Genomic DNA, 13,250 nt, shown 5'->3' on the forward strand with positions numbered 1-13,250 from the left:
ATGTGGTGGCTGCTTTTGTTTTCTTTTTTTCCAGGCTTTTTCCATCTGTTTTCATCTTGAATCTTAACAATGACTATAAATGTCTGAATTACACATGTATCAAATACAAGTCCTTGAAAAAGAGAATTTTTACAGACATTATATGCTGAAAAATACTGCATTCTGCGGACATAGGGCCAGATCCACAAAGAAATTACGCCGGCTTATCTATAGATACGCCGCGTAATTTCAAAGTTCCTGCGTCGTATCTTTGTTTTGTAGCCACAAAACAAGATACGACGGAATGAGGGATCGATCCGACAGGCGTACGTCTTAGTACGCCGTCGGATTGTAGGTGTATATTTACGCTGGCCACTAGGTGGCGTTTCCGTCGAATTCCGCGTCGAGTATGCAAATTAGCTAGATACGGCGATCCACGAACATACATCCGGCTGGCGCATTTTTTTACGTTGTTTGCGTTCGGCTTTTTCCGGCGTATAGTTATAGCTGCTATATGGTGGCGTACTCAATGTTAAGTATGGCCGTCGTTCCGCATTGAAATTTGAATTTTTTACGTCATTTGTGTAAGTCGTTAGGGATTTGCATAGAATGACGTGACCGTCGTAAGCATTGGCTTGTTCTGGTTTAATTTCGAGCATGCGCACCGGGATACCCCCACGGACGGCGCATGCGCCGTTCAAAATAAACGTTATTTACGTCGGGTCACGACGTATTTACATAAAACACGCCCCCATCACATCAATTTGAATTGCGCGCCCTTACGCCGCCAAACATTCACTACGCCGCCGTAACTTACGGTGCACATTCTTTGAGGTTTAAAAAATAAAGTAAGTTACGGCGGCGTAGTGTATCTTAGATACACTACGCCCTGTGGAAATATGCGCCGCTGTACGTGGATCTGCCCCATAAGCTTTACACAATCACAAAATGAAGGAGCGTGTACTCCGGATCCAATTTTACTTACACAATATCGGTTGCTACGACAATTCTTTTCAAAGAAAGGAATATATTTTTAGCCCCTCTACTTTCACTATGAATCCATTACAATAGAAGATCACAATGGCAAAAATATCAAGCTGTGAACAAAGTGATGAGTTTGAAATCTCTGTAAATAGTTTAAAATTCAGGTCCAATAAGCAAAACATGCATCTCTGCCATGGTAATGCTTAGCAGTGCTCTGAAAACATTCATATACTGCCTGTGCAAAGTTCCTTCCATCAAAAGATACCCATCACATAAACTTCAATACATATGAATTACAACAGTGCACACAATGTGTCTGGAAGTGTATTTACTTTTGGCTTCTAAACGTTTGGTAATTATGGCTTTTCATCAGAGTTTTTAATTTTCCAGAAGACAACCATGCCATGGTGCACAAAAGACAAATATGTCGCTTAGCTAAAGTACACAAATAAATGTGTATTACTTGTCCAATAAATTCCCGGTGAGGAGAAATGCAATTACATCTTGACACTGTTAGTTTGCTGGTATTGTATACAGGTCAACAATTACTAAACCTGCTAATTTCCTAATTGCTTGTGCCTTGTCAGCTTGTACAATTTATGCACGCATTAAAGGGGTCATATACAGTAAAATCTGCATTTATTGCCCAGCATGCAGATTTCACACTATGTTAAGCATGTTCTTAAGCAGCTCATAAATAAATTTGCTAAGTGGAAGCAAGTACCGAATAGAAGGTAGAAGTATAAATACCGTGATCTGTGATCTTGCAGGTTACCAAATAAAGCTCTTTGAGTCTTCGGCCTTCCTTTGCAATGACTTCTACACATCTGTACAGACAAAAGAAAAAAATAAATAAATGACATTAAAATAATAAAATGCCACCAACAGGAAAATATAAAACAATAAATGATTAAACCAGAATTCAGTTTGCGTTTGATTTATGAGTCATCACAGCCTGTTTACATAGGTTTCACAGTTTCTTCATAGGAAACCTGTCTACAGCTTCCATGTAGATGGAATCTGTTCACATAGTTTCCATCTACATGGGGACAAGGTGCATTTGGGTGGGGGGGGGGCAGAACTTCCCCTGCCCCAAAAGCACCCTGCCATGTTAAGGCAATGTAGTCTGGTACGGTTCAGGTGGGGGGGCACTAAATCATCCTCTCCCTTTCCTGACCTACCAGGCTGCATGATTGGACAAGGGCAAATGAAAATTAAGGCAAGCCTTCACTACTAAATTACCACATGATTTCATAAAATAACTCAGTATTTTAGTAGTATTTTTTAGAGAATGCTAAAAAAAACGTTTTAAAAGATGCTATGCAATCTTATTGCATACTCAGATGAAGTAAGATATCACTTTGTGAATGTATCCCAGTGACCCACTCCTAATGGATTCATGAAAACATTGAATAAATAACATGAGCTAGCCTGCTTGTATAACAGTGACATATATTTTCACTACCTGAAATTCAGAGATTAGAAATAACTTCAGCCCAATCAGATCTGTCATTTGATGTTTTACAGTGCATCCAACTGTAAAAACATTTTAACTTGTGTTGGCTTCCCCTTTACCTGTAAAGTGTATTCAAACCCAAGAACAACAATTTTATATATTACAACCTACTAGCCCATAGATGTGATAAATGCATTATTTTTTTTACGTTTCACTGACATTTTAATTTATTTTCCTCAGATTAGGAAACTCTAGGAAAATAAGTGTGCTTGGACTACACCTACCCCACCCTCATTACCATAAAACAGGGAGAAAGTGTTCATTAGTTCATAGAAGAGAACTGGGCAGAAATAATAACACTGTCCAAGATAACACTGCAGAAAAAAGAAGAATGTTCAAGCCTACTGGATATTTAGCGTGATCAAAAGTTTTGCACCATTTGAACAGATACTGTATAACAAAATACATTTAATGGTATATTTAACAGATGAAAAGGAAGCAAATAAGAGAACTTAATTGTTAGAGTTTACATACATGTGTAATGCATTAATTATTTAACTACACTGGTGGTTGAATCACTGAGCCTAAACCTTATTCAGAAACTATTGTCCGAAACATAACTTTTAAGTCTGAATCCATCTTAACCCACTTTCATAGTTTAAGTCACTATCCCAGGTGAAGCAACAATAACTTTACCTTCAATCTACTGATACTTAAAGATTGTGTTCAGTGACTAAAAGACAGCGCAAATATTTATTAATAAAGTGTATCTAAAGCTAAAGCTCTTTTTTGGTTTTGTATAAAGTAGCAAGGAAAAACTCTGGTCAAGTTTTTTTTGTTTTTATTGTGGTCTATCCCCCCCCCCTCCTGGGGAAACAAGAGCAGAATTCTGCAAAGTCAGGAACATTCTCTAATAAAGTTGTCAATGGACCAAATGTCCCCATTGGAAGATTTTCCCTGTTCTGGTGCCAACTCAAAATATAGAAATTTCCAGGGGGGATTGAGTGGAGAGTGCTCAATAAGATTGCTGCAATACAGAGCTCTGCTCTGCTTCCAAGGAACACCAGATCCACAGAAGCCTCTAGACAACCATCACCAGTGCCAATCCACGGCTCTCCGGCCAGCTGACAGGAATTAGTCCCAGTGAAGATATTATCCAGTTTCTTCCCTGCCATGTGCACCAGTCCACACCAAAATTGCATCACTGACTGTTCTGCACCAGCTGCTTCTCTAGCAGATGCTAACTCCAAGCAGCCCAGGGACACTGCAAGAGAGGAAAACTTCAGTTTCTGATGGCCTAAGTGGTCAAAATGACAGTGGGAGCAAGTTCATGTCAAAATTGGGTGTCCTCTCCCCTCCCCTGCTCTTCAAAAGTTACAACTCTTCAAGAGGAGTAGAACTTTCATTTTTGGGTGGAGCTCTGTTTACACTAAGCTCCAGCTTGAACAATTGAATTCCCCACTCACTGTTTTAAAAATAATGAAAACCATTGACTCCCTACCCCAGGGTAAGTCTCCTGGCTCTGACAGAATTACAAAAGAGTACTATAAAGATCTTTAAATCTTCTTTTACACCTCAATTGCAAATAGTGTTTAGTGCGGCAGAATCTGCTGCATCCTTCCCACTAGAAATGTTAGTTGCCCATATTGTCACCCTCCCAAAACCAGGCAAAGAACCAATTACCCCTACAAATTTTCACTCCATATCCCTACTCAGTTTGGATGTTAAAATATACAGCAAACTTTTAGTTAGACAGGTCCTAGACATTCTCCCCACACTGAATAAACCGGATTTCACAAAACCCTCCCAACCTTCTGAAAACTCTAAAAATCTATGGTGAGGTAGCAAATTTTAAAATGAACCCCTTAAAATCTGAAATTCTCAACATAAGCGTGAAGCCACAGGAGGAACAAATATTTAAACATGACTTCCCATTCATCTGGAGGGACACAGAGTTAAAGTATTTAGGAGTCAAAATAACATGCTCACTGGAGACCACTTATCAACCGAATTTTATTCCTCTGTTGAATGACATCAAAACTGACTTAAACAAAATCGCCTCTAGACAAAGGTCATGGATTGGTAGGATAAACTGTTTCAAAATGATAAACCTCCCTAAAATATTATATAAGATGCAAATGTTACCAATCTCAATCCCAGAAAGATATTTCAAAATAGTAAACACGCTACTGAGTAGGTTTATTTGGTAGAACAAAAAGCCCTGTATAAGTTTGGAGGTATTAACGAGAGATAAGGCACAAGGTGATTTGGAGTTACCGGATATAAAAACTTACTACACTGCTATTCTTATGTCATGGGTGGTTAAATGGGTAAAAAAAAATAAAGAAAGAAAAAGGTGTGTTAAACTGGAAAGCAAGATTAGTAAGGTTACTTTAGGGAAAGTGATATGGATCCCGACACATATAAGAGATTTAGATGAACACACTCACACGATTACACGCATAGCAATGGCAATGTGGGACACAGTACACAAAAGGGAAAAATGGGGATTTAATTCCCCTATGATACCATTATGTGACACATTTTTCACCAAGAAAAGAGAGCCTGTTTGGGAACTGGATTATGCAAAAAAAGACACACAATTAAAAGACATTACAGCGAATGGCAAAATATGCACTTTTCAGGAACTGAATAACAAAAAAGATGTAATTGTAGTAAACAGGTGGAGGTATGCACAGTTGAAACACTTTGTGGAGTCCCTCCCCCAACCGATCAGGTCGGAGGACAGCCTGCTCCCACTAGAGCGGCTGTGCTCTGTATCAGACGTGAGGAGAGGGATCTCGAGGATCTATAAAATTTTGTTTGGATTAAAGATATCAGGGACCTCTCCATTTATTAAAAAAATGGGAGGAAGAGATGGGAATATGAGTCAAGGAAGTAGATGTCGGTAAAATATTACGGTTGACACATGCTACATCACCAGATTGTAGTGCGACAGAAATGAATTACAAGTGTTTGGCATGGTGGTACATAACCCCTGATAAATTACACTGGTACCAAAGGGATGCCTCCAAACTATGCTGGAGGGGATGCGTGGAAATCGGCACTATGTTCCACATATGGTGGACATGCTCTAAAATAAAAGTATACAGGAAAGAAGTATTATCAATAATATAAGAAATTACTGGCACTAAAATACCTGAGGAGCCACGGGTTTCTCTGTTCCATGGGGTCAGTATGTCCATCAAACAATATAGGAAAACATTGCTGCCCCATCTCCTAAATGCAGCAAAAAGTGTAATCCCCAGACAGTGGAAGGATCCTGAGTGCCCTTCGCTGAGGAGCTGGCTATGTAAAATCAACAAACCTTATAATATGGAGTTCTTAAGGTTCAGTGGCAAAGTAGGAGAAGAATGGTTCGTAAGGAGATAAAAAAGACTGGCTAAGGTACAAGCAATCACAGAGATATGCAGAAACAGGCCCGGATTGGCCATAGGGCAAACCGGGCATTCGCCCGGTGGGCCGCGGCCGCCGGGCCACTGTTCTGACTTGCGGGGCCAAGGCAGGCTGCTCTTTAAGCCCGCGCCGGTCCTCCGACCTTTCCGCGGCCGCCCGGCTGCCAGTTCAGCCTCAGGCTCAGCCTTCGGCGTCGGCATCAGCAGCTCCTGAAGGGGGAGGGACTAGAGGAGACACCGCTCCACGGCCGCCAATGAAGTTCAGCCGTTGGTGCCGGGGGGCGTGACCAGGAAGGGAGAGGAGCCTTCTACAGCACGTGTTCTGCCGATGGGATCTCTCAGCAAAAACGTAAGTGCAGCCCCTGTAACCTGAATAGGAGGAGCGGTGCGGTGGCTGCATATAGAAGAATAATTCTCTCCATCGTCCCCCCACGGTCTCTGAATGCCTGCTTCTGCTCCTCTCCCTCTCGCAGGCATTCAGGTACTGCGGGAAGAAGATGGAGAGAATGATTCTTCTATATGCAGCCACCGCACCACTCCTCCTATCCTGCTTATCTCTGCTGCCCCCCCCCCCCCCCAGTGCTCTCTAGTCTCTACCGCCCCCCCAGTGCTCTCTAGTCTCTACCCCCCACAGTGCTCTCTAGTCTCTACCTCCCACAGTGCTCTCCACCTCCCCCCATGCTCTCCACCTCCCTCCTGTGTTCTTCACCTCCCCCCTGTGCCCTCTGCCTCTCCCTATGCTCTACACTTCCCCCTGTGCTCTTCACCTCCCCCCACTGCTCTCCAACACCCCCCAGTGCTCTCTAGCCCCCCCCCAGTGCTCTCCAGCCTCACCTTCTCTCCACCTCCGTCCTGTGTTCTCCACCTCCCCCCATGCTCTATGCTGCCCCCCTGTGCCCTCCATCTCTCTCCCTGTGCCCTTTATTTCTCCCCCTGTGCTCTCCACCTCCCCCCTGTGCCCTCCGTCTCTTCCCCTGTGCCCTCCGTCTCTCCCCCTGTGCTCTCCACCTCCCCCCATGCTCTACGCTGCCCCCTGTGCCCTCCGTCTCTCCCCCTGTGCTCTCCACCTCCCCCCATGCTCTACGCTGCCCCCTGTGCCCTCCGCCTCTCCCCCTGTGCTCTCCATCTCTCTCCCTGTGCCCTTTATTTCTCCCCCTGTGCTCTCCACCTCCCCCTGTGCCCTCCGTCTCTTCCCCTGTGCCCTCCGTCTCTCCCCCTGTGCTCTCCACCTCCCCCCATGCTCTACGCTGCCCCCTGTGCCCTCCGCCTCTCCCCCTGTGCTCTCCACCTCCCCCCATGCTCTACGCTGCCCCCTGTGCCCTCCGTCTCTCCCCCTGTGCTCTCCACCTCCCCCCATGCTCTACGCTGCCCCCTGTGCCCTCTGTCTCTCCCCCTGTGCTCTCCACCTCCCCCCATGCTCTACGCTGCCCCCTGTGCCCTCCGCCTCTCCCCCTGTGCTCTCCACCTCCCCCCATGCTCTACACTGCCCCCTGTGCCCTCCGCCTCTCCCCCTGTGCTCTCCACCTCCCCCATGCTCTACGCTGCCCCCTGTGCCCTCCGCCTCTCCCCCTGTGCTTTTCACTGCCCCCTGTGCTCTCCACCTCCCCCATGCTCTACACTGCCCCCTGTGCCCTCTGCCTCTCCCCTGTGCTCTCCACCTCCCCCTGTGCTCTTTTCAATTCCCCCTAATTCTCTCCAACCCCCCCCCCCAGTGCTTTCCAGCCACCCCAGTGCTCTCCACCTCCCCCCATGCTCTATGCTGCCCCCTGTGCCCTCTGCCTCTCCCCCAGTGCTTTTTAGCCCCCCATGTGCTCTCCACTTCCCCCATGCTCTACGCTGCCCCCTGTACCCTCTGCCTCTCCCCCAGTGCTCTCTAGCCCCCCAGTGCTCTCCACCTCCTCCCATGCTCTATGTTGCCCCCCTGTGCCCTACGCCTCTCCCCCAGTACTCTCCAGCCCCCCATTGATCTTCACCTACCCCCTGTGCTCTCCACCTCCTCCCGTGCTCTCTGCTGCCCCCCCTGTGCCCTTCGCCTCCCCCCAGTGATCTTCGCCTCCCCCAATGATCTCCGCCTCCCCCATGTGCTCTTCGACCCCGTGCTCTCCTGCCCTCCCTGTACTCTCTGCCCCACCCTGTGTTTTTGCTTCCCCCTGTGCTCTCCAACCCCCCACTCCCTGTGCTCTCCAGGCCCCCATGCTCTCCAGCCCCCTTGTGCTCTCCTCTTCCTCCCTGTGTTCTCTGCCTCTCCCCCGTGCTCCCACCCCATGTTCTCAAGGTTCTTCCCGGTGCTCTCTGCCCCCCCCCTGCCCCCTGCACCTTTGCAGGGTTTCCCCCTCCCCTCTCCCGGGGGATCCCTCAGGATGAAAAGTGGAGAAGAAGCCGGTTAAGATGTCATGGGCTGCTCATTCCAAAATGCCCGGGCCTATTTTTTGTGCCAGTCCGGGCCTGTGCAGAAAGGATGGCAGAGGGAAGGGTAGGGAAGTGAGTTGGAGAGGGCGGGATTGAAAGAAAGACTGGTATTTGGAGAGATCCAGGGTGGGTAGGGTGGGGATCTTGGGGGAATGTAAGTATTATTTTAGACTGTTTGCAATTGTATAAGCAGGGCCGATAGTGGCATCCCTGTTCCGCCTGAACTTGTTTTGTATGGATTATTGTCTAAAATTATTGTCAAAAAAAAAAAGAAAAGAAAAATCTAATGAAGTAATTGAAAAAAAAAAAAACCTGGGTTTCACAAAGGGCAAGTAAACCTCCAATGCCACTAGACATTTAATCAACATTATACACCATGCAGAAACTAGAAAAACGCCTTCCCTTCTCTTTTCTGATGCTGAGAATGAGTTTGACAGGGTGCACTGGGAGTACACATCTGCAGTCCTGTCCAAATTTGTTTTTTGGGGTATGATCCTATCTGCAATTTTTGCATTATACTCTGACCCATCTGCCCATGTTTACACCTCAGGCATACTGTATAAATCTTTCAGAATTTCTAATGGGACTCACAAGGGTTGCTCCCTTTCCCCCTCTATTTTCACTCCTATGATTTAACCCTTCACAGAAACAATTTGATCCCACCTGCACATATATGGGTTTCGGGTTTCACTATAGATCATGCGTAATCAATCTCTTTGTGGATGATGCGATACTCCTACTAACCAACATGCTTGTGTCACTCCCCTTTACCCTCATCAATTTTAGCTCTATATTATACTACATGGGTAACTTTATGAAATCCCTAATTTTGGACAGGGTGGATATGGGTGCGCATCTAGAAACTTGCAAATACCTATAAACGTAACTACCTCATGCCTGGGTGTAGTATTCCATATCTGGGCATAAGCCTGACCCCCACTATGGTCAAATTAATGGAAGCTAATTACAAGACCCTCATAACAGATGTCTGCCACGGTAAGCGGGCTCGCTGCTCTTACCAACACCTAATTAGACATAGACAGGTGGGCGGTGTTTGATTTCAGACCTCCGATACATTCTGGATAGATATTAAAACCACTCTTAACCGCTCGCCTAATATGCACTGGGTTTTGCTTGTGGAAGCATGGAAACCATTATACAAATAATTTTCCATTGACAAAACAGGTCTCTATATTAGCTTAGAGGACACTGATCCGTCAATCAGACCCCCAAATTCACAATATCCTTTTTCCAATTGAAACATTGGAGATTCTTATTCCCTATCTCTCTGTTAAACACTGGGTTAAGGCAGATATAAAATTGACTTTACCAAAAATAATACCCCTAAAACCATGGAGGCAGTGTATGGGCTACCCAAAATATCCTTCTTTGATCACACCCGGGTATTGAGCTTCCTAGCCAAACGTCTCACTTCTCATGTATCCATTTCATGGGCAAACTGGACAATTTTACCTCCCATGACACTCAAAAAGGTTTTTCCCGATTTTACAAAACCCTACAAAAAAAAGCAATTAGTCAAAACAGGAAAAGGATCTTAAAAGTTCTTACTCCCCTCCTCAATGGGCTATAGAACTTTGTTACAACTATTCTACGTCACATTGTGTCAACTATTGGGAATGAACACAACATATTACCTAACCACAAACCGATTATCAAAATTATCTACCTCTAATTCCTCCCTTTGCAATTTTACATTTGGGAATTGACCATTTCCCTCACATGAATAGGACAAATGTATGAATAGTGGCAAAACGCATCATAAGGCACAGGAAAAATAAAGCATAGCTCCAAATCCCTCAGGGGTCATAGATTTAATGAATGTTCACTATTTGTTTGAAAGGTTGTTTTCTCGCTTACATGTTTATCCTTTGACAAGCTATTGAAACATGGGTTGCAAGCTGTTATAATATTACTATACCTCTTTGATTGCAATTACTCTCATGACATAGCATGTCGCTGTTCTGCGTGGCATATCCAATATAGCTTTATGTCTTTCTAAGTAATCAAATGCGGTTTTGTCCTTTGATCTATTGTATTGTATTATATAACACTTAATAAAAAACTATTTAAAAATTTCCCTTCACTTACCACCCCAGATACAGAACAGGAATTAAGAAAAGCTCTCTCTATAGTGAAGAGATGGCGACCCCAGGATAGATTTAACCGTTGGAAGAACCCTGCTCATCTTCTGTTCCCGTATCAACAAACATTTTGGGATTCCCCATCAGTACCACAGACAATGGTTACCAAGACCAATAGTGTGCAATAAAACCAAATGTTTTATTCGTCCCCCACAGTATCAAAATAGACAAATAAAAAAAAAAAAGTTTTGGACTGACAAACTTGAAAGGCCTAGTAAAGCAAGCAGTTTTATACAGACTGTTTTATAAGGCTGCAAACAGCCATCGTACACAATATGTTTTATAAGGCTGCTCTAATTTCATGCGATTGTAACTGTCCCGATTCTGATACTACAGGATTGTTTCTGCTCCTCCTGTGACTAATGTTCCTTCCTGCTCTAAACAGAGGATTCCTCCGGGAAAGGCTGACATTCAGCTCTGCTCAATGAATGGCTTACAATATTTTACATCCTAGCTTAAAGTAAAAACCCCCAACTCCAGTCCCTCATGTCTGTAAAATAGGATGTTTTCATGTAACGTGCCACTAGAGGGCAAGTAGGTTAATGACTGTTTCACTTACTTTTTGCCAGTAAAATAATGCTGAGCACATGGTTTCTGAGTCTGTGTATAAATAATTACTAAACAGGAGAAATGTAATAAAAAGAGAAAAAAATATTGAAGTGAAAGACTTAAAGCAAAGTTCCAGTAGTTTTTGTGTGTATTAAAAGTCAGCAGCTACAAAAAGTGTAGCTGCTGACTTTTAATAAACAAACACTCACCTGTCCCACGATCCAACGATGTGGCCGCCCGAACCCTTGGTTCTCTCCCTCTCCTTGGAGCCAGCATTACGACTGACAGTTTGGGGCTTCACAGCCGTGTGCACACTCCACATGCGCAAGTCGGGCAATCCTTAGTCAGACAATCTTCTGGGACTTGTGACGTGTTCCAGAAGATTGCAGGGAGGGAGGGGAGGAGAACTTTGTCTAGGTGGTCCGAGCGAAAGTATGAGCGGTTAAATGTCAAAACTAGGTACCCACTCCTCCCCCCCCAAAAAAGTACATGCCAAATGTGGCATGGGGGTGCAGGGGAGTGCTTAAAGCTTTAAGAACAATTCACTCATCAGACAATAGAGTTTGTACTCTATTGTCTGATGAGTGAATTGTTCTTAAAGCTGGGAAAAGTAACAACGCAATAGGTAAATATCTAAATATAATATACTATATAACACAATATATAACATTAAATCAACATCGGGGCTTATTTTACTGAGAAATGTAAAAAAAAAAATTCAAAGGCCCATATTCTCGTAGATGGGCATAAAACTCAGCGGGCGTAACGTATCTCATTTACGTTACGCCGCCGCAAGTTTTACAGGCAAGTGCTTTATTCACAAAGAACTTGCCTGTAAGGTTGCGGCGGTGTAGCGTAAATCACCTGGCGCAAGCCCGACTAATTCAAATTAGCCAGGTAGGGGGCGTGGAGCATTTAAATTAAGCGCGTTCCCGCGCCAAACGTACTGCGCATTCGCCGTCCGGAAAATATCCCAGGGTGCATTGCTCCAAATGACGTCGCAAGGAAAACATTGGTTTCGACGTGAACGTAAATGGTATCCAGCCCCATTTACGGACGACTTACGCAAACGACGTAAATTTACAAATTTCGATGCAGGAATGACGGCCATACTTAACATTGGTTGCCCCTCATATAGCAGGGGCAACTTTACGGCGCGCAAACCTAACGTAAACGTCGTAACTTCACTGCGTCGACCGCGCGTACGTTCGGAAATTCGCGTATCTAGCTAATTTGCATACTCTACGTGGAAAAACAACGGAGGCAACACCTAGCGCCAAAAAAAAAAAATGCATTTAAGATCCGACAGCGCAAGAGCCTTACGCCTGTCAGATCTAATGGATATCTATGCGTAACTGATTGTAAGAATCAGTCGCATAGATACGACGGCCCAGATTAGGACTTACGACGGCGTACATGGCGTTGCGCCGTCGTAAGCCCTTTGAGAATTTGGGCCAAAGTGTCTTAATTTATGGCTACCAGTCAAACATTCTGTTCAATGCAGTAAATCCATAGCAGATAGCTTGCCAAGTCTCAAAAGTATAAACAAAAAAAAACACATCATTCAAGCCCTTCATTTGCTGATATCAGGTGTTGGCATGAAGTATGACGCTCCTTTACACATGGCTCAGTATAAACCAAAGGAAAGAATGCTCATGCAGAATTTCACCCCATCCCTGTGACAGCATACGGGGGTTCTTCTCCCAGCATCCATTGTCACATTATAAAAGCAGCGCAGCTGTGCCAGGTTCTGACTGCACAATTGCGTCATTCAATCACAGAGCTCAGTGAATGAACTACAAGTCTCGTCTTCCACTGCAGCAGCCGGCTTGTAGTTCTCAATTCTTTTTTGCTTGACTGCACTGTACGCTGATTGGTGCACATGTAGCTCATTGTATAAGAGTACCATTTGTCGAGATTAACCCCCACACATTTGCTGGAATGACATAATTTCACAACACAGCCAATCAAGACAGGCTGAACCCAGAAGAAAACCAATTAAAGATGCGAGCGGCCTTATAAGTTAAAAAGATGACAGCGGCCAGTGAGGGAGCTCTGAGACACCAGAGCACTGGAGTGGTATGTTTATCTTAAAACACTGATAAGAAAACGGATTAAAATATACATTCCTGTTAAATGGCTGCTACTACACTGGAAGATAAAACCACAAGAGCAACTAAAAAATTAAAACATAGTTGAGCTGAGTGAAGAGAGTAAAGACAAAACGTTCTGCTCCTCATTTTACACATTTGTTGGCAATTTTGATATAACAAATAAAACCTTTAAACCAAACCA

The 13,250-nt window shown here is 44.4% G+C and overlaps 1 protein-coding gene across 1 annotated transcript in view; it reads right to left on the minus strand.

The window, feature by feature from the left end:
* The window catches only part of FBXL17 (F-box and leucine rich repeat protein 17), a 933,678-nt gene that overhangs the window by 371,759 nt on the left and 548,669 nt on the right, over nucleotides 1-13,250 (minus strand). Inside the window, exon 7 of the mRNA XM_040343157.1 lies at nucleotides 1,714-1,790. Coding sequence (XP_040199091.1) covers nucleotides 1,714-1,790 — 77 coding nt within the window. The remainder of the gene's footprint in view (nucleotides 1-1,713; nucleotides 1,791-13,250) is intronic.

The sequence above is a fragment of the Rana temporaria genome, chromosome 1 (genome assembly GCF_905171775.1).
Source record: "Rana temporaria chromosome 1, aRanTem1.1, whole genome shotgun sequence".
NCBI classification, from domain to species: domain Eukaryota; kingdom Metazoa; phylum Chordata; class Amphibia; order Anura; family Ranidae; genus Rana; species Rana temporaria.